At 43.6% G+C, this 22456-nt stretch overlaps 2 protein-coding genes and 1 pseudogene across 4 annotated transcripts in view; 2 read left to right on the top strand and 1 right to left on the bottom strand.

Moving 5' to 3' along the window:
- LOC122716449 (ecdysone-induced protein 74EF) overlaps window positions 1-22456 on the top strand; it is a 159009-nt gene that overhangs the window by 15838 nt on the left and 120715 nt on the right. The window lies entirely within an intron of this gene.
- LOC122716450 (U7 snRNA-associated Sm-like protein LSm11) lies at window positions 1914-22354 on the bottom strand. 2 transcript variants are annotated; one of them, XM_043939517.1, is made up of 6 exons: window positions 22193-22354; window positions 21503-21788; window positions 21363-21429; window positions 12122-12258; window positions 6093-6231; window positions 1914-2264 (listed from the first exon to the last, which is right to left on the bottom strand). In XM_043939517.1, the coding sequence occupies exons 2-6, from the start codon at window positions 21680-21682 to the stop codon at window positions 2113-2115; spliced, it is 675 nt and encodes a 224-aa protein (XP_043795452.1). In that variant the 5' UTR covers window positions 21683-21788; window positions 22193-22354; the 3' UTR covers window positions 1914-2112. The 2 variants fall into 2 exon arrangements, with proteins under 2 accessions (XP_043795452.1, XP_043795453.1); XM_043939518.1 differs by having other exon boundaries at window positions 22127-22354.
- LOC122716452 lies at window positions 16148-19065 on the top strand (annotated as a pseudogene).

Below are 22456 nucleotides of genomic sequence, written 5' to 3' on the forward strand. Positions count from 1 at the left end.
CTCTCTCTCTTCGTGCAGTCGATGCTTCTCTCTTTCTTTCTTCCTTCGTTCGGTATCTCGGTCCCTCTATCGTGCTTACGGCAGCGAAGCTAGGAGCGGTGCTCGCCTTGCCGAGTGCGATGCAAGCGCTTTTGCGAAGTCAGGGGCGGCCCAGGGGGAGGGGGAGGTAACGGCGGCAGAAACGGTGTGGGGGAGACGGGGGGGACGGTGGCTACGGTTGCAAAGGGGGGCAGAGTGGAGGGCGGCCAGCGGTGACGCCGGCCAGACTTTCTCCGAAGAGCGAAAGTGAGAGGGCCTCCCGGGATTGTGCGCCCCCCTGTTGATCTAGGGGACAAGGGGGGACAGGGTTCTTGCTTTCACCGTGGCCAAACCGACGCTGCTGCACTTTTCTGCGACGTAGAAACGAAGGAGGCGCGCGATATATTGTTATAAGAAAATGAAAAGAAGGAACACTCTTCGGGAATATTGGTTGGAAGTATGATATATATATGTATATATATATATATATATAGAATGGAATAATACGGAAAGAGGGTTGTTGCTCGATAAAGGGAAAAATATCGTACGTTTATTGTAAATGTCTGTTGGTCGGTCTATCTAGGAACTTGAATTCTTGCTTTCACCATGACCTAATCCATGCTTCGTCACTTGGTGCAACTTCTCGGTAACGTAGTTAGAAAGGAAGGGGATAGTATGCGATAGTATGTGATCATTATTATAAAAAGAGGAGAAATTTTCACGATTTAAAATTAAAGGAAAGGATCGTTATTTGTATAGGAATCTTTTGAGATTCTACGTCTCTTAAATCTAAGAAGGATTTAGGATTCGTATCCGTGGTATCAACGACTTAGAAAAAAAAAAAAAAAAAAAAAATCTTTTTGTTGGTCTATAAAGGATTGATCTAAAAACTTGAATCATTCTAAAAAGAAAACAGAGAGAGAGAATAAATCTTCGAGATCCTGAGTCTGTATACCAATTAAGCCTACTCTTAAAGAATTGAGCTCCTCCTATTTGAGATATCGTTGGAATTTTGTAATCTCACCGATAAATCGATGCTTGATCAGATTGCAACTGATATCGGGCGGGTATAAATACGAGATCGGTATTGGAATTCATCGGATGAATTATATCGTTTACGGGCGTAATCTACTACCGAAACTTTCTTTATTTCTGCGGATGCGCATTCCGCGTGCACGCGAGAAAGGAAGAGAAAGAGGCGGTTAACGTGCGACGAGCACCGCACTTGGAGAAAAAGCAACCGTTCGTGGCGGCGGCGAGTTAGTTACAGCAGCGACACCGTGCAGCCGAACAATTACGAATTTACTTTCTTCTTCTACAACTTCCTCGTCGATGGTCACGCTGTAGATTAGCGAAGGCCCATCAACGTTGCACTGCAGCCACTGCTTTTTCTCCCCGCCTCTCGTCTCTTCTTTTCTTTTCTTTTTTTTTTTTTCTCTCCCTCTTCGTGTTCATTCCTCCTCACTTTTCTCTCTTTACCTCTCTCTCTCTCTCAATCTTGTTCTTCTGTCGAACAATCCTCTCTTCGACCGAACGAAGACTGCAAGGAGATGTAGATTAGCTCCTTTTTGTTTTTCTTTTTTTTTTTTTCGACGAAACGATTCTTGTGCAAAGCACGAGAAAGTTCATAGTTCAGCCGGTAATAAATCTTTTGGAATAAGGATCGAGATATGATCGATGTATTATTTTATTTCTCTGATAAAAAATACCGAATTATAATATGCTCACGAAACATTGGAATTTTCGTTTCGATTCAACTCGAAACATTCGATTGTAATTCAATTGTAATTTATCATCCGCCAAGAGTTGTTTCAAATTTTCGCGCCATTTTTTTTTTTTTTTTTTTTTGATGAATCGTGTTGCCAGGATCGTGTAATAAATCAAAGCGAAAAACATTGCAGACGTTTATTCGATAATACTGCTCGAAAGAAAATGATACAAAACGGGGGAGGAAAAAAAAAAAAATAAAAAAATAAATAAATATAATTGATGGAAGTATAACGTTGCTCGTGATGACTCGATGCGTCGCAACATGTGTGATGTCGCGTGACGTCACCAGTGTCCGTTTCTCGGTAGTAGGACGTATTCACTGTCTCAATTGATTTTGACGATTATAGCGACCTGTTCTCCCCTCAGCAGCATTTGCGGCACGTGTCTTTCCAAGGTCTCCATCTTTCCCTCTATCTTCTTCACGATTACTTTGGGCGCGGTTTCATCGTCTATCGTCTTCACGCCGCTCGGTATACCTAATTAATTTAAGAATTTAAAACAATTTAAAAAAGAGTGATACTTTTTAAAATAACAAGATTAATCGAGATTACATAGATTTAATTTTCCAATTTTTATCATATCTCTACCTCCATCCACTTCGACATCGAATTCATTGAAGATCAAGAAATAAAAGAATTCGAAGAACTCTTCCAATCCCGAAGCAATACAATTATGTTACACTTTAAGAGAGAAAATTTTCAAATTTGCCGCGCAAAATCGGTCGGCCATCATTTACCGCGCGAAGATGAAAGATTCCTTTCCGGATCCTTTTGCGGGAACGAGAACGAAAAAGCGCTGCTTGCCGAGAAGGATGGCGAAAAAACAGGGAAGAGTTGACGTCACGGGGAAACCGCGAAGGAAGAGGAGAATGTCGGCGGGTCACGAGGTAAGGCTCGAAAGGTTGTTTATGTGCCGGCACGTGTCCGCCAGCTCGGAGGGGAAGCAGAAGGGCGTAGGGCGATACGGTTAGGAGGGAGCACGAGGAGTCGGTGGGACACGTGTACCCGGCAGACATCGATCCTGGAAGTTGCTCTTCAAGGTCGCTCGGCCTGCCACCCTCGCCGCCTCGTATCAACGACCTCTCGACCCCTCAGGATATCCTAAAGTACGTCAGTAGGCCAACTAACCCTGAACTCGCTCGGTGTATCGCGATTACTGTTCTCGGAGGGATACCCTTTTTTCTTTCTTTCTTTCTTTTTTTTTTTAGACTCTCTTTTTTTCCCTTTCTTTTTCTTTCTTCCCTTTCTTCCTTTTTCCTTATATTTTATAGTTTTTTTTTTTTTGTAACGAATAGCGTGTTAATTAATTTCGTGTCGAATCGAATTTTATCGATTCGATAGGAATAAGTATCGAGATTTTTCTTTATTTTTTTTTTTTTTTTGAGGAAGATAAGAGAAAGATAAAATTGAGAGATGATTTAATCGAGTTTATCTCGGCGATAAAATGTAATGATATTCGGTAAAATTTCCGTGATTCTTTTTTTCAAGATTTTTCTTTTTCTTTCTCTTTTACGGTGTTAATTGGGTCGCGACGTTAACGTTCGATTTATGATAGGAATTCGTTCGTTTCACAAAGAACTTTTTTTTTTTTTTTTCGCAATGAACGACGTGACTAATCAGTATGAGATCTTCCCAGTTATAACGTATTCTTGTATTTCTTCCTTTGTCCGCCGAGTTTTCCAATTGTAATAATATTGACTCTCGTCCGATGTACAACGAATTTCCGTTCCTCGAAATCTCTTTTATTTTAAAATTTCGAAAACGAGGCGAAAACCTTCAAGTACGCAACTTGAAATATTTTTCTTGGAAATTTCTTTCCATCAATTTACCTTCACCGATTCAACTTTAAAAGCCAGCCATTTAATCAATTATCTTAACAATCATTTCAATAATTTCATCCCCCTTCCAAAATCTTAATTATCCCACGACCCGATAACGTGAGAAGTGAATCGAGGCGAAGATCCGGCTTCTACCGGAAATCGTGGCAGCGTGGAAGGCGAAGGCCTCGATAAGAGGAAAGTTGCAATTGCGGACGCCACGTGCGGACCGTTGTGTTACCCCACGTGAATGAATGGAAACGTGTGCCGAAGGTTGCGCGCGGGGTTGTAGCGGAACGAGGAAAGTGGGAACGGAAGAAGGAAGAAGGTGCGAGGAAGAGAGAAACGGGAGTAGTAGGGAAGAGAGAGAGAGAGAGAGAGGAGGAGGAGGAGGAAGGACACACGAGTCGAAGCAAAGGGGAAAAGAGGCGAGAGCGAGAAAGAGAGATCTCTGTTCGATGAACGGAAGGAGGAGCGTGCGAGTGGGAAAAAGAGAGAAAGGGAAAAAAAAAAGGGAAACGAACGACGCGAAGCACATGGGCCTTGTGTATCGAACGTAGCCAACTAACTATGTAGTCAAGGTCGGTCTTTGCCCCTTGAGCGTAAAGGGGCGTCCTAAGGATGTATCCCTCGCGATATCCAACTTGTATATCCTTGTTCTTTTCCGCGAATAATAAGATTGCTAATGACCCGTTACGTTGGGAGAAAACGTTCGTTAAATTTTATCCGAGAGTATTATTTGAGAGTAAAGAAAATGGGGAAACGGTTTCAATTATTTCAGAAGAGGCGTGTTATAAAAAATCGAGAAGGGGGATTGCGAGGCGGACGCGTGTGAAATGTGGTGCACGCAGCGTGTGCCCATTCGTCGCATCAATTAACGGCGTAAATAGGAAGAAGCGCGGACGTTCCATTGACACACGGGTACACGGTAGTAGGAGGTATCATTCATGGCCAGGCCGGTGTAGGAAGGACTAAATTGGATTCTTCGAGTTGGGCTCGAAGAATACATCCGTTACTACGCCTATTGATATCGCGGTATTAAAATTCTAGGCGCACACGAGAATCGTCCATTATGTATAATTTAAAAATTTGCATGCCAATTTGTATATATTGTGGGATGGAAACATTTCTCGAGGCCGATTAATGGATATCGAATACTTTTTCTTTCTCTCTCTCTCTCTCTTTTTTTTTCGTGAAACGTAAATTATTAAATGTAACTACGAATTAATTCGAGAAGTTAGAACAGGAAAGAATATCGTAATATCGAAAGTTTCTTTTTCTTAAGGTATTTCTAAAATAGCCCTAAATTCCTAGTTTATATAAATTCATATAAATTCGTTCAATAAAAATGATTTCTCCAAGTAAACTATCAACTATCAAACTCGATGATAATTTGAAATAATTTTATTCAATAATAAAATTCGCGATAAATTCTCTCTCTCGATTAATAAACTACACAACAATTTCACAATATTGACTTTCACGCATTCGATCGATTAAAAATCGAGTCCTTTCCAATCCAACAGTATTTAGAAATAAATAATGTTCGTTACTTCTTTTTTTTTCTTTTTTTTTTTTTTTCCTTTTATCGAGAGTGTCGAACGTGATTCCGAGAACGGATATAAAAAAAGAGGAATGTATAAAGAGAAGGCCGAATAGTTTTTAGTTGTGGCTATTCGACTTTTCATTGAACCCACGACATTGTTTAGAATTCCTCGGCAAGGCAATGGCCTTGAGCGGCTGTCAGAGATTCAATTTTTCCAGGGCCGTATCCGCGGAATCACGGCAAAGAGGCGGCCACGTTACAAATGTCGGAGGTTACAGCTTTCAACCGCTTTTTATAGACCGCGCGTAGCATTAGCATCTCCCAATGATTTCTGATTCATCGCAGATGTTCCCGCTTTGCTATCGAAAGAGAGAGAGAGAGAGAGAGTGAATATCGTTATCGATCTTGAATATCTCGAATTGTTTATCGCATCGATTTTTCATTGTACGTTTATCGTGAGTTTTTCATAATCGACGCGATAACGTAACATAACAAACTTTTGTTTTATTAAAATATTGACGTTTCAAATAGATATTTGTAGTAATTAACACGTATAAGGATAATCGTTTTACTTATTTCCACAGCCTTGAAACATGTTTTCCAATTCTACATTTTCTACGTTTTATATATAATTATTGATTGCCTTTAATTTCAAAGATAACCAATATTTCCAACGCTTCGTATCGTAATTATTCAAATTTTTGAATAAATTCGTTGTTAAAAAGCGTTTAAACGTATTTAACAAATTTGTATCTCCGAAAAGGAAGAGGAAGAAGAAAAGGAAAAACAAATTAACCTTAGACCCTTCGAACACAATCCGTCCCACAAACTTGTCTCCTTCCACATTCAATTTCATAAATACACCACATCCATCGTACAGCAAACTAACTAAATTCATCAAACCGTTCTAATTAAATCGAAAAATAAAAAATAAAAAATTACCCAGAGCAGGTGCTTTCCTCTTCACTTTACGCGTCCAAATCTCGAAGCAGTCCTCGAGCGCGAGGTTCCAGTGCTTGTCGAAGGCGGCCACGTATGCCTCCACGTGTCCCCTTATGCCACGCGCGTTTCTGGTGTAGACCTTCGGCACAAAGGACGAACGATTATTCCTTTTAAATCGTGCCGGCGTTAGCGGCGTTTCCAGGTAAAAAACCTGCCTTCCACGAGATCGATTCCACGCTCTTCCTCCCCTCTTTCTCTCTCTCTCTCTCTCTCTCTCTCTCTCTCTCTCTCTCTCTCTCGAGAAAAAAAAATAATACGCACGTTAAACGAACGTAACTCGGGATCCGTTTATCCCTGGAGTCGTACTCGCGATGTAGAGGAGGAGAGGAGAGGAGGGGCGGTGGCGTTGATCGATCGTTTCGGCGATCGAGAGAAAAAAAGTGGCGCGTAATTTTTTGCACGCACACGCGCGCGCGCGCGCGCATAATTTGTATCCGCGCTCTGATTTTTGTCTTCTCTTCTTTTCGTTTTTTTCCCCCTCGCGGCACGAAGGGACGCGAGGAGGAGGGGCGTTAATAAGGCAATTAGGAGAGATTGCCGAACACGCGTGTGAATACGCGTGGTGCTCTTTGGGGCGAATAATTTTGGTTGGTTCGTTAAAAAAGGAAAAAGGTAAAAAAGAATCTCGAGAGGAGGTATGGTATTCTGTTTTCGTGTTTGTTGGAGAATTGTGCGAGGATTGTGAGGGTAATTAATTGATCGCGTATGGCGATAATTTTGTGGAACTTTGCGTTCAAATGAAAGAAACGAAAAACTCGTTGTGTCGATAACGATTATTAAGATTGTAAAAAAACAATCATTCAGGATTTGTACATCGATTCTTCTATTTATATTCGGTATGCAGTAAAAGATATTTTCTAACTTTGAAACTAGACAATGAACGAACAACTTTCCTTTTAAAACAATTCTCCTTCGATGCTCATAGATAGATGCATTCGGACGACATTTTTCGAGAATGGAAAGAAACGCAAAGTTCTTCCCCTTCTTTCGCTTCTTGCTCGTCTGCATACCGAGAAGAAATCGCTCGAAGATAATCGTGCACGCGAACTTTTCCTTATTTTCTGGATACGATAATTGCATTGATGATGACGATTTGCCGGTGTCTTGGAGAAAACGAGCGCCGAGTCCGTTGTTTGTCGCTTATAGATACGTCGCGAGACAAGATAGCAGCAGGCTGATACGCGGAAGTGCAGGCCGTGGCAAGGCCCCCTTCAATGCCTTTCGCACTGATATATACCCGGCTTTGTCGCAATGAAAACTAATTGCGTGACTCTCCAACTCTCTCACTCGCTTCTCCCCAACCATTCCTCCTTCTTTCTCTCTCTCTCTCTCTCTCTCGCGAATCTAACGTTCAGTACCGTTTCCAGGAGATCCTCGAGCAAATCATTTTAACGATTAACTATTTCGAGCTCGTTCAAGGTAAAAAAAAAAGAGGAACTCTTCGATTGAAATTCTTTTATCCTCTCCTTTACGTTCCTTATCGTATATGTATATCTAATTATGAAGGGAATGAATTGAGGATCATCGAGGATGTTTAAACTCTTTGATTAATTCCCTGTCTAAAGTGTGAAAATTGTGGATTAATATATTTATCAGTAAGCAAGTTTTATAGAGAGTTCTCTCTGTATAAAATGTGCACGTTTGCGCGTATTATGATAATTCTTGATCGGTCAAGGGGATCGATCGATTCGAATTCATTCACACTGTTACACGTGGAGATCAAATTTCAATCGAGTAATAACAAGATATAAGAGCAAGTCGAGTTTTGACAGATGGAAAAAATACGAGAGAATCGTTGAAAAATTTTTATCAATCGTCGGAAAATCGCCACCGCATCTTGGAAAAAATGAGCGTCACTCAAACGCGAGATACGATAAGATGACTTCTAAGGTTTCTCGATCGCACAAAATCGAAATAGAAACGATTAAAGAATTCGAAAAAGCAATCTTATATATATATATATAACCAACACCTTTCTTTCTTTCTGCTGCTCGTCATTGACTCCGTGCACGTGCCCTGTACGTGAGCGAAACGCCATTGAGAGAAGAGGGGGGCCCCCGTCCATATGGGCTCTATCGTTTAGAATCGATTCCAGGAGTCCTCGAGACTCCTTCCAGCCGTATCCTTGCTGGTCCAGCAGGATCTGGACGATTAACAGGCGCGGATAGATACGTCTGAACGACCGTTCTCATCGGGGAAACGGAAATCCTCGAAACGCCATTTGTCATGCGCCAAAGCGATTCAGGGAGAGGTGGAGGGGAGAAATTGAAAATCGTTCAAGGTGCTCGAGATTCGAATCAGAGCGGAAAATTTAGGGCTTTCGAAATCGTGGTGGAAAATCGAAGGATCGACAATAATGTATCGACGATGTAATCTCGTGGTTTTGCAATCTTTTTTTTCTCTTTTATATCATTGAATAATTACGCGCACGATCGATAATAATGAAAAAAAAAAAAAAAAAAAAAAAAATAAATTGCCAATATCGCATTAAGTCCCTGTTGCAAATTGTTACAATAATTCTTGATAGAAATAACTTTATAGGATGGAATTACGGCCAGGATAATAATAACAATATACATACGAGTGAATTACAAACGATCCATAACAAGTAGAAATAACGAGAGAGGTATGAAGAAAAAAATAACGATCTCTTCGTGATTGTCTTCGCGCCAATCATATATATATATTCTTTAATTGTCCTTTTTTCTTCTTCTTCTTCTTCTTTTTTTTTTTTATACACACACACACATATTGTTACATAACGACTACGCGATTATACAAGATTATTATTACGCGGGAATGCGTATGAAGAACGAAGAGACGACGATTCCAAGGGGAGGGAAAAGGAAAAAGAAAAAAAAAAAAAAAGAAAAAAGAAAAAGAAATGGCGACGACAACTTTCTTCCACTCTGTTCGATTCGAGAAGTCGAGTCGAAGGCCGAGCAATCGATCGGCTCGGATAAAAAAAAAAAAAAAAAAAATCTTCTTTCCGGATGCAGGCACATCCCGAAGGTCGGAGATTAGGATCTGTTCCCAAGGACGGTGGTTTCAAGAAACGCGCAGGATCTCTCGAGGCTTGGCGAGCGATAACGAGCCTCTTAGATGAAGAAATGAAAGTTAATGAATGTAATTAATCGAGAAACACGTCTCTTATTAAAAGGCTGCGCCGAAAGGAGTTTAATTAGGAACTCGATTCCGCTCATTGAGAATATCGAACATAGAACTGGCGCTTCCGCAGGAAGATCAATTACAATCAATTTAACGATTAACCTTTTTTTTTTCTTTTTTCTCTCTCTCTCTCTATCTATCTATCTATCTATCTATCTATCTATCTATCTCCATCGTTCAAAGATCCGTTCAGTTCGAGAGGAAGCCGAGTCCTCTTCTTGTGCAACTGTTAAGCCTAATAGCCGAGGAACGATAAGAAAAGAATAAACCCCTTTCAAAACGTTCCCTAATCGATCGGGACTGATTTTTATTTTTTTTATCCCACCTCTTTGAAAGTATATATAGATAGCATACTTTTATATTTTACTTTTACTTTTTACACTTGGTGTGATTCGAGATTTTTTTTCGAGATCGATAGATAACATAGTTTTCATAATTTTATTGAATTTGTAATAACATAAAAGTTTTGCAAATGAATAAGAGGCTTTAAGGGTATTATTGAATAGGAGTAATTTTCGATGAAGATCGTGCAAACGTGTTATTATTTTTATTAACGAAACTAAGAAAAATGAATCTCGATATTAAAACTTCTTCGAAGGAATAAAAAGAAAGAAAAGGAAAAATGCTCTCTGTCTATTATTAAGAGGAAAAAAGTGCATCGTATATACTGTTTACTTCCTGCTTCGGATCAGAAATCTCGTTCTTCAAACGCTGTGGCTAATTATGGAAGTAGGAAGTTGGCGAGACTCGATCCGGCAGGAAGTGAATTTTTCTTACTTTCGTCGATTCGTCGGGACGAGTCTTCCCCCTCTCCCCCCTACGATTTCTCTTTACAATGAGAGGCAACAACAAGAACAAGAACAAGAAGAAGAAGAAGAAGAAGAACAAAAGACCTTGCACGTTGATTTATTTTCCGGCCGCGAGAAAAATGGCTCGTGATCGTTGTCGGGGACTGATACGATCCAGAAACGTCTTCACGTGATTTCATCGGATCGCCGTCTGACTCACACGCGATATTCAGTTTCCCTGTCGAAGAAGAATGCGCCGCCACGAGGCCCCCACGGTCAGATTAAAAACGTTTGATACGCGACCGTCCTCGGCTTTCTCGTTGCGCAACAACGACGATCGGATAAATCGTCGATCGAGAGCTTTTCGTTCAACATTGTTGCAACCCCCGCGGAGAGATCCTCGTGGCGTTTGGCGAGATACTGGCGACCTTTTTTTTCTTTTCTTTTTTCTTTTCATTCGCGGAATGAAGAAATCTCGAACGTATTTCCTCGAAGTCGTCGAGAAAAAGAAAAAAGAAAAATTGGCTTTGTTTATGTAATGGAGAGATAAATATAGGAAAATTGCTTACTATTGAATTCGCGTAATTATTATGCACGTTATTAATAGATATCGTTTCGCGATGATATAAGAGTTGAAAATAATATATTTTCATGTTGAAATATTGATATCAATTGTTATCAATAATTTTTCTATAACAACTTTGTTTAAAATTATATATTCTTCAGCGGATCTAACTTTTCGATTTTGACGAATTTTCATGATGATATGATACAAAAGATTGAGGACAATAAAGAACGAAATAGCAGAGGGATAAACACACATAGATAATCGATCGATCGATTAATTTGAAATAACACGAATAATATTTTATAGGTAATAAATTTAATATAATCTATTAAACTTAATCTATTTATAAACTTATAATTTTTACGAAAGAAAAAAATTCCTACTACCTTTTAACATAAATACTTATAAAATATTCTACTATATATCTAGCCATCGTGCGCGTACTTGAAAAGCTGAAGGGGGCGCGAAACAGAGACGTTCTTTGACGGAAGAAGCCCCTTTTTCGGGATCGTGTGTTTTCCGCGACCTTGGCTTTTCGAAGCGTCACTTGAATGAAGGGGGAAGATCAGGGGCGTAAACAGGACGAGAGGGGCCCCGTTTTCGTCTCCATGGAGACGAGTGTTGACCCGAGTGAGGCACAAGTTTCTCTCCTTTCTCCCTTCCTGTTCTCCGCACCTTTCCAGCCCTTCGTTTACCTTCGAAGGGCTCGCGCACGTGTCTCCCGGCCGCGAAAGTGTGTCAGCCGCGTGTGCGTGCGCGCACAATGCCACAAGGGGTCAGGCAGAAATGGGAGGCGTGGGTGTTTACAGTGCCCATTTCAGGACTACCCTCGAATTTCGAGGCCGCCAAAAGAGGAAAGTCGAGATAGTCGGTCACCGCATTCCTCTGCATTTTTTTTTTTTTTCTCTCCTCTTCTCTTTCGCTTACTCTAATTTTGGAATAGATTCGAGAAGATTTTTTCATTATATTGTCTTGCATTTGATGTTTTTTTTTTTTTTTTTTAATTTTTGGAAAGATCTTTGTGAAAATGATGATCGATCATATCGCATTTGTTTCGCGTTCGATGCATTTCGTTATTCTTTTTCTTTCCTTTTATTTTTAAATTGGAATAAATTTCATCTATTGTATTCGTATCTTTGTTATTTTTAGCTATTTTTCTTTTTTAATTAACGAAGAGATATATATAATACGACGAACAATTGATTATATATATATATTAGATATACAGATATTTATTTTCATTATTATAACTTGAATTATAATCATACATACATTTAAATATAATTGTAGGTCTATAGATGCAATGTTTAAAAAGGAATTGTTTCTTTTAATCACACGCGAGATATTTTCTCACGTTCTTTATCGATTAGAGAAGAGGCGAGGAATGATCGCGTCTAATTGAACGTTGGAAAAAAAGAAAAAAAATATTACGAATCATGACCTACCTTAACGCGAGTTCGATTTTCCATGTATTCGTGCAGCATTCCTAACGGGCCGAAGGTTCTTTGCATTTTCGAGAGGACGTTCCTTCCATCTGCGATCCAGTCTCGTTTCTCTATCTTCTTTTTGTTGGCCACAGACTCTGCGCATCGTAAAAAAAAAAAAAAAAAGGAAAAAACGCTGATTTAATCCCTCTCTATGATACACGTTTTCTTTACATTTTCGAATATTATTACGTAATAGTAGATAACAAACAAAAATTGTAGACACAGGTCTGTGTTAAAGCAAACATTTTTTTTTTTTTTCCGTTAGATGCAAAACGATTCGATATATAAGCAATTTTTCTAAAATCGTTAATTTCCTTTCCCTTTATATTCAACTTTTAACAGCAATCTTGCCACTTGCATATTGCAATATCCTTATCCACGTAATGGAATTTCCCCGTCCATTGAATAACTTAAAAATCAGATCGAGAAATTTAAATCTGCAATTTCAAATTCTATCAATTCTAATAATTGTTTCACGTGTCGTGAAAATAGGTCGGTAAAGTAGACGGGGAGATGTCATCCGAAGGAAGAGATGGGGATTCGAAATTTATCATCATCTCTCGATCAACAAGGGATGATTATCGGTGGCCGAGTTCCCAGCATTTGTCCCTTGTAGATTTTTCCGTGGCAAGCGTAACACACCGTACTAATAAGAATTTATGTTGCTCTAGGTGGTTGTCGGTCCGCCGACAAATCATCGTTCAACGTTGTATTCCACGCCGCGTTGAGACGAGTAACTCCGCCGATAGCATCGTTGCTTCTCTACTCGTCCGCCGCTTTTTGCTCGTTTTTTTGCCGCGGCCGCGTGAACAGAGACACACAAGCCATTACGTAGGACGGGTCGCCTATACGAGGACTATACGATGCCTAGGAAGACACCGGCGTCCATTAAGAAAAATCGAATTTGTATGCGAGCTACGCGAACCGAATTGCGCGGACGGAATATCCTCGAGCCCCTCTACGCTCTTCCTCTCTGTCGATAAGGCGGCCACGGCGAGGCAAAAGAAAATGAGAGAGAGAGAGAGGGAGAAGGGGGAAGGGAATATATCGTATTCCCGCGGCAGCGACAGTTATTTATGACAATAAATATTTGATTACGATAAATTACATAGCGGACCTGGAGGCACGCAAACGTCCCCTCGCAATTTCTTCTCAATTCCACGTTTCGTTAAGTATTCGTAGCGGCGAAAGTATATTCACCGTGCATGACTGGTCGTCGGCCTGCGCGGCTCTCTAAGCAACAACCTCTCTGGTAAATCCATCCAATTCGCGTTTCCAGGGAGGGACTAGGGATGACGAGTCGAGACTTCTTTCTTCCTTTTCGATCCGCGAAAGATTCGGGCGAAGAGGAGATTTCGAAATTTTTTCGAAACCTTTCGAAACGCGCGAGCTCGTTCTTTCCCTTCTTTTTGGCAAGTATTCATTTTGTCGAAAATTAGGATTTCGATCTTTGAAATATTTTACAAACTACAATATTCGATGACATATAAATATAATAGGATTTTTATATTTCATTTTTTCCAATTGGATTATTATAAATTGGTTAAAGATAAATAACTCGTGTCACAAAAAAAAAAACCAACTTCAAATCAAGAAAATTTGCACGCATGGTGATGGCGTTACTACGATTAGCAATAGGCGGGGGGTCTGGCGAGAAGGTGGCCCGGCCCTGGCCTGGCGTGGCGCGGAAAGAGGAACGCCGCAGAGTTACGTAAAGGCTGGCCGTGCTCTGTACACGCTCTCCGCCATACGCTCTGTGCACACACGAGTGCACTTATTTCGCCAGTGTATGCGCGCGCGCGCACACGCTCTCTACTAGCAAGCACTCTACTCGCACACGGGTTCGAGACGGGTTGAATTCGTCGATAGGTGTTGCGTTGGTGCGAAAAGAGCGGGTATGGATCGGTCGCGCTATTCGACGAGATCGACGCTCTGCCAATTGGCTTTCTCCGATAACTTTCATCCACCTTAGATCTACACGCCTCGCCCCCCCCTCCTCTCTCTCTCTTCCCCCTCCCCTCGCTTCCACTCGCCTCTTTTCCACCTTTCTTTATTCCTTTCCGCGTGCACCACGCGCCCGCCACTTTCACTATCGCGCCGCGATCCAATTCCACCTCCCGGCGGCCGAGAGAGCAAGCCTCCAAAGAGCTAGATAACTCGCCACCGGCCGAGAGGCCATTTTTCGAGAGGCCGTGCTCTCTGTCTCTTGGGCGATTTCTAAAAATAAAAAGTTGGGGGAAGCCCGCGAACGGGAACCATTTATCGCTCGTTACGGGGAGATGGGCGAGACCGGTAAAAATACGCCCACCACCGGGCCCATCGATTTTCGAAGAAAATATATAATCGTGTTTATTTCTCGAATACAATTGCTAGAATGTGATAGAGTTTCTATTCTTTGTTACAGATTTTTCGAATCTATCCTTATTTAGTTCATCCAAGTTTGGACGCATTTTCTCAAAACCAATCTTCTCTTCAAATAAAAGAATGGATACTCGTAAATAGATATTCTATGTTACGTATCCTCGCGTTACTATCCTCATCGATATGGGGCGGTTGATGCATCTGATCAAAAATATGATCAGAGTGAAATCAAAAAGAAACGATCAGATCCGATCGAAAATCCAATTTGAAAGTATCGTATTATCGATTTGCTTATATATAATAAAATAATAATAATAATACATTAACTATTACACGAATAAAGATAAAGAAAAATGTTGACGTTTATTCGATAATTTCGAATGGCCACACGTTAAAACGTTTCGTCGAGCCTAATCTACTAAATAGAAACGAGGGGAAGGTGGTGGGGGAAGGAGAACGAGGGGAACAACACACACCTTCCAGTTACGTCCGTGAACCGGAGTCGTGGTGAAATTAGAAATTGCCTCGTTTACGGTACCACGCGTGGCTAATCGCAAAGGCGGCCACGCGTTATTTTATCCTCCCAGTTTTTCCTCTCCCTCGTCTATGCGCTCTATCGTCTGGCCGACGAGGAGGAGGAGGAGGAGGAGGAGGAAGAGGAGGTTGAGGAGGTGGAGGACGAAAAAGGTCGTAAAACGGATTATCGAAATTACGCCCGGAGCATCTCCGGCTTTTATATCCGACGATATATCTCCATCGACGATACATAAAGGAAAGCCACGGAATATTTATACGAGGCACGGAAGGGTCGCCTCCGTGTTTACGATATAGTCGCTTTCCACTGTCGGTTCTCGTTCTCCACGCGAGGATGCAATCTGCCTGGACGATCTCGCGGAGCTCTCTTGAGAAAGGCGCGCGCGCGGAGAAAGGGGGAGGGGCGGGGAGCGGAGGGATGGAAAAGAAAGAAGGAGAAAGAGCGAGAGGAGATGAGAGGAGAAAGGGGAGGAGGGCGTAAAACGTCGTCCACCTCCAACGTGCGCCACTATTTTTTCCTCTTCTATTCCTTTCAACGCGCTGGGAAGGAGAGAGAGAGAGAAAGAGTTTTTTTCGATTCTCAGTCGTACACTCAGGAGAGATAACGCTTCGAGAGCGTTCACGTGCGTGAACCGCGAAGGGAACCGTTAGCTTTGCCGAGTCGAGAACGAAACGGCCGCCGGGTATTATCCTCCTCCTCGACCATCGCTTTCCACCTCGAAACTTCTTTTGAAAAAACTTTCGAAATTATTCCGCTCGAAAACTCGAGGGAAAACGAACGCGAGCCGCGCACACACGAATAGTACTATCTCGAGATTGAACCTGTTCCCCGAGGTGGTTCCACCTGGCTCGAACCCCGAATATTGGCGTCGAACCTGTCCCGCGAAAACAATCGCGAAACCTAACCCTACCCTACCCTACCCTACTCTACCTGGGCAAAAAAAAGGACCCGCCAATTATCGCGTACCCCTTTCGATCGTCCGCGCAACATATCTCACGTGTTCACCTGCAAAAATGTTTACCGTGCGTGCGAAGGAGCAGTTGGAGGAGTTGGATCCCTATGCAGGTGGGTACGACGGCCCCTGGAGAATGTTCTTGCGCGGGGCAGGTGGGGCGGCTCGCGCTCTACCCCCTTTGCGCTCCTCTGGCCAACGAAATATCGGGGGGGAAGGGGCGAGTCCGAGGAAAAAGGAAGAGGTAACGGCCAACGCGGAGAGAGAGAGAGAGAGAGAGAGAGAGCTCGACGAGGAGAAAACGAGATAGAGAGAGAACGTGTATGAGTGTACGTATGCGCGCGCGCGCGCGCGCCTTTTCTCGAAGACACGAGAAGAACGAGAAGGAAGACACGGTAGCGAAGGTGGTGGTGGAGGAGGAGGAGGAGGAGGAGGAGGAGGAAGAGTAGTGAGAAGTAGCCTGTGTGGTGGGGGGTGACGAAGGAGGAGGGGAAGGGAGGGAGGGCTGGTTGTACCCGCGGATGATCCCCAGGTTGAGTCGCGCTGGGTTCAACGTCCTGGCGGGCAGCGCACCCGAGAGCCGAGGCAGGCAGCCGAGCAGCCACCAGACCTCTCTATACACGTATACGCGTATATATACGGGCCGCGTATACGTGTATACACGCGTATACACACACGCAAATACATTGAACACGTATACATTGAATAGCCGCGCACGCGACACGTACCTACTACGCTCCACCGAGTTGCACGTGCGCGCACGCGCTCTCCTTCCCACACATCCGCATCTTTTTTCGTTCGTGTGCGCGAGAATAGGGGGAGGGGAGTGTGCACGTAGTAGAAGAAGAAGAAGGCAGAAACGTAAGCAACGCACACGAGGAAACGTTGTTGGCTGGCTTGTTCGCCTCGCGAGAGTTTGCTTTACGCGAACTATCCGTAGGTACTGTTACTTTTGCGACCAGGCCCTTTCGATCCCTTCCCCTCCCCTTCGGCCTCCTCCACCGTTTCGCTTTGTTTTCTTCTAAGTAGCGGACAGGTAACGAAGGGGATACTCGCGCGTGGAGTAGGAGAGAGAGAGAGAGAGAGAAAGAGAGAGATTCGAATTTCGAGGAAACGGTTGCGAGAGAGAGAGAGAGAGAGAAAGAAGGAATTGGTCTTCTTTTTCTCTATTTTTCCGTGGCTCGGCTCGAAACTCGTCGTGGGAAATAGCGAGAACGAGTAAGTCGGTAGGAAAGTCCGTGGAGACTCGGTGAGATTCCAGAAGAAAGGAGAAATCACTTTTACCCCAGAAGCGAACGGATCCACGCGCCGGGTAACGAGAGAAAAAGTAGATCGCTGGCGGGAGAGATGGCTGAATTCGGAATCGTTCGCAGCAACAACGATATGTATCTAGCAAGTTTGCAGCCGCATTCCTTTCGAACGACTCGTTATATACGTATAACGGTAGATGAAACTTACGTAGGCCAAACGTTAATTTTCAACGCTAATAATTTTTAATTCTCGCCTCGACGTATTACCGTATACCCGGATCGAATAAAAATAAAATTCCCCTCTCTCACGGTATGAAAACCGCGAGATTAGTTTGGAGGGCAAGGGGTGGCGATCCGATTTTGAAAGGAATGCCACTCGAGATTCAAAAGAGAGGGTTAGAAACGCCACCGTTTTCGACGTGCTCTCGATAGTCATCTGTTACACGTTGGGATAGGTCGAGGCGGCGGGTACGGTGCACACGGCCGAGGAATTGGATCGTTCGGTCTACCGGGTGTCGCCCGACTACCCATTAGACGAATGTGCAAAAAGGAAAAAAGGTGGAACATTGGACCATTGGTTTATTCATTTCGCTCGTTCGTGCGAGGAATTTCGAGACAACGGCCGACACAACGCTTCCGTATCCGATAACGTGGTCAACGGACAAAAAGGCCGCGATGCATCGCGCGTTGGACGCTGCAGTTGCTAGCAGTTGCAGAGTCACCAGGCACGGTGGAAGAAAATAAAGTCCCCTCCGCTCGTTGGCCGGCCACGGTGGTGGAATTACCGAGTGGTGGATGCATATGTCGCGCGCGTATAAATATTGCGCAACACGCGGCAAGAATCGAAGGGAAAACAGCACGACGTGTATTCCGTTACTCGGGGCGAACGACTGGCGGACTACTCGGTTCGCGTCGTATTTCTGCCGGCCAAACTCGCCAACGTTTTACGCGTTGTCGCCGGTTCCAACGAAAGAATCGACCACCTCGACGACGACGACGACGACGACGACGACGATGATAACGAGGGCGGAATGCAGGATAATTTAGAGAATGGTGACGTGGAAAGATCATCGGATCCGAGCAACGATCCAGTAACGTTTTAAAACGAGCCGTTACGATGGTAGTCGAGGAACGACGAATGACTCACGTTGGCCTAGGTCGTGGTAAAAATCGTTCGCAGTCGCCTCCGTTCGAGTAGCGTGCGAGTCTCGATTCCCCTGAGCTTTCTCTCGTTTTCGCGTGTCGAGGAAGGGATAGGTGATGACTCTCGAGGAGAACGTGTAAATGCCCTATTCGGATCTATTCGGATGGAAAATTGACGAATTGCGGTATTATACGCGCGAGAACATATTACGTATGTATATCGAGCGTTATTCGGAGAAAGCCCGGAGCGAATTAAGAGCGACGATAATAACGTTCGATTACATTCTACGTAAGCGCAATCATGAAAATCACAGTTCCGGCCGAACGTGTTCGGAGGCCACCGAAGCTGAGGAGCCTCGAGTTGAGTCGAGGTCGACGTCCGGACGCAACAAGTGCTGCTGCGACTCTCGCTGCGCTCGCGATCCTCCTCGATATCGTACCGAGATTTTCAACGATGCCCCGCTTTTTCGCGTTAAAAAAACATCCTCGAACACCCCCTTCCGTCTTTTCCCTCCGAAACGGAAATACTCGCCGATGAGATGAGAGATCGACGAAGAATCGTTGTCCCTGACTTTGCCCGTTTCCCTCGTACGAGGCCGAAGAGACGAGAGAGATCCGCCAAGAGATTCGATTTGGGACGGCCGGAAGTCGAAGGACCTCCACCGAGGTTACCGCGCGATCATCGGTGTACCGTGCAAAATTTTCGGTCTAGAAGACGGTCAATCCGGCGCGGAGCCTCGGGTTGAGTCCGAGGTCGACGCCCGGGCGCAACAAGTGCTGCATTACGTACGTATACGCTGTTACACCCCACCCCACTCACTCATACAATCGAACGGCCAGCCCCCCCTCTTTCCCCTTGTGCAGGAAGCCTTCTCCCTCTCGTTCTTTCTCTTTCTCTCTTCCTCCTGTCTCCCTGCCGTGGCTTACCACACTATGTCGCTCGCGCGAGAGAGCATCGACGCACGACGGAAAGAGAGAAGCAAAGCCCTACACCACCACTACTGTATCACCACGGAGCGCTCACCGGGCGGAGAGATGAGGACGAGCGGAGAAAGAACGAAAGAGAAAGACGGTGAATGCCGCGGCGAGTGGCAGCAACGGCAGAGGCGCGCGCCCGTGCCTCCTCCTCCCCCCCCGCGCGCACCAACGTCGCCTGTAAATATAAAACTGCACTGGGTCAGGGATCCGTGATTTATCGGCTGCCTCGTGTAATTGGCTGCCGGCCAATAGATACATACCCCCCCGGGCTACCCGCTGGGACATGAAGGGAACGCGCCTGTCTCTCTCTTTTTCTCTCTCTCTGTCTACGCTGACTTAACCTCTCCACCAACCCCTCTGTCCTTCTTTCCCTTTTCCCTTGCGCTTTCTGTGCAGCACATGCCCCGCCTCCCCTTGCTTCCGCCACCCTGTGTCGCGCGGCGGCCATGAGAGAAGGATGGTGGCGAAGCGTCGTACCGGTGCCGAAATTTCGTTGGCGAACCCGCTCGGTAACCGCGCCACTTTCACTGAAAATCTAAGCCGAACTCGCTTGGCACCGTGTCAGAATCACGGTTAAGAAGCGACGCGGGCCTTCGGTCAAGTTTCGACTCGGGAAACATAGAACGCCACGCGAGAAACCTGGTACACGTCTGATGTAATACCCTATGTATCGAGGGGTTCTATTCGAGTTTCATTCGATTTTTATTTTTAAAAAGATCGCGAATCGGAAGTTGTAATTCAACGATTTTCTCGTTATAATAATAAAAATTTGTACAAGAGCTGTTTAACAATGTTTGGGATATCTTTGGATATTACGCGATGTAAATTATACAAAATTATTGGATGGATTATGTTATCTGTAACGTTTTATAAAATTATAATAATACTATTAATAGTAATGATAGTAGTAAAGATAATTTCTTAGACAGCCCCTTTCGTGACGCTGGAGTAGAAAAGAAAGCGGAAAAAATAGCGCACCCGATAACCCTATACACGCGCCGATCGAAGACTTCCGCACTTGCGAAACATTTCGGCAGACCTTCTGCCGTGGATTCCACGTTACGTTTGCACAATACGTAGCGGAGGGAAGGTCTCGGCGAATGCTTCGCGACATTAGGTATGATATGCTGGTACAGAGGCACGCGATAAAAGGACAGTAGCGAAGAAGGAAACAATGAGATCGAGGGGGCTTCTACCAGTTGACGCACTTTCGCGGAGGTCAAATTCCACACGACTACGCGCGCGCGGCTCGCGAAGACATACCGACGACCTTCGTGGTATTCGTTGCATCGTAAATAAAGTGTGCCAATATCTGGGATATAGAGTGCACAGTCGGCATCGTTTGTTCGCGTCCCATTAGTGCGATTTAGAAAAGGGAAGGAAGAAAAAAAAAAATATGTCTGAATGATTCATTCGAGAGAATCTCGCGAATATGGGGCGAATTATCTTACAGTGGACGATTCGTTCGAACGCATAACGCGTATTATTTCTGAGAAGTTGATCCGATGCACAAAATGAAACGTGCGAAATTTCTCATTTTTTGCGGCAAAGGTACGGCAAAGCCGTAATAAACATGTATAATGCTTTATGAGCGTTATATTTGTATAAATCGATTAGATGTTTCGGAAAGTGGGAGAGGTTATATGGCCGACGAAAAATTGCATGAAACACGAAGTATGTTTCTTCGGATATAAAAGAGACGTCTAAACTCATAGACTCTTACGCGACTTCCCTTTTCCATTTCCGCGTACGTACATCGTTCGTGTTTGTTAACCGTAAGCATATTGAAATTTGATACCACGTGCGAGTTATCATGAATGAAACTGCGACCTCTCAACGATGCGAAAGTTTCACACGGTCGCCATCTCTCGTGAAACATTCAAAGATTGGGTCGACAAAATGATATAACCTCACTACTCCAGACGACAATAAACGAGATAATTACCACGTGACTGGTTGAGAATATAGCGACAATCTTACCTTGATGGGATAAAAATCGTTGCCTCGAACATTCTCCTTGCTTCGCATCGGTAGTCCGATCATTTTTCTGAAATAATTAAAGAAAACGAAAACAGAAGACATCAGCCGACTGTATCGGCACGCACGAACGCGATACACACTTTCGATTGTTTTGATAAACCCGACATTACGGCTTCGAATTTCGAAACATTGTCGTAAATTGGTGCTTTCGTGCTTGAAAGCTTTATTTTTGTGGAGTAAAGCGCTTTCAGCGGATCAAATTTGACACTTTTTACGTCCAAACTCTCGTCGGACGTCGAACTGCTTTCGTCGTCTGCCATGTCAAAACTGTCCGACTTGATTTTGAGCGGGCGATTTGAAATTTATTGTCTCGATGAATATTTTCTCTCGAAAATAATGTCATCCATACGTATTTATGTATATCAGCTTGAAAAGAAAACAGATGTTCATAGTAACATTTTCGCTTTGAAAAATTTCTATTGATTATATAAAGAAAGGAACTAATAAAGTTTCATTAGAGAGTTCTCTTTCTATGCGGGTATATAGATATTTGATCGCTTCATTTTCGACGTAGAGCGTTGCTTCCGATTACATCGAACAGCGAGCGATATTTGAATAGGTAGAGGATGTTAACCTCCTCGCAACGATAGAAACTTTCTTTCGCGGCTGAGGATTACGTAAAGACAGCGGCGTGTAGAAGCTGCATAGAAATGCATCGGCAGCAAGAGAGTGAGGTTACGCGCACAGGAAGTGAAACAACTTACAAGCCAGAAAGAAAGTTTTCACTCGATGTTTTCACTTTCATGGAAATGCCAACGTTACTTGCTTACACTGTTATATGCTACTACACGAATCAACTTCTAATTATTAGAATCGACGGTTGCTTCGCATCGACGAATCGAATGATCGGTTCAATTGTTTCATGGTCCGCCATGATGAAATTTATCGATCCGTCCTTTATCGACGAGTATATCGAGCTGAATATCGATGGTTGCGATCTCTAACGGAACAGTTGCAAAATTAACTCGCAAGAACATGTTTGTTTCGTGTAACGACAGAAAGTAATTTTTAAATGTAATTTTAAGAGTTGTTCA

This window comes from Apis laboriosa, unplaced genomic scaffold (assembly GCF_014066325.1).
Source record: "Apis laboriosa isolate Shangri-la unplaced genomic scaffold, ASM1406632v1 scaffold45_cov149, whole genome shotgun sequence".
Classification (NCBI taxonomy): Eukaryota; Metazoa; Arthropoda; class Insecta; order Hymenoptera; family Apidae; genus Apis; species Apis laboriosa.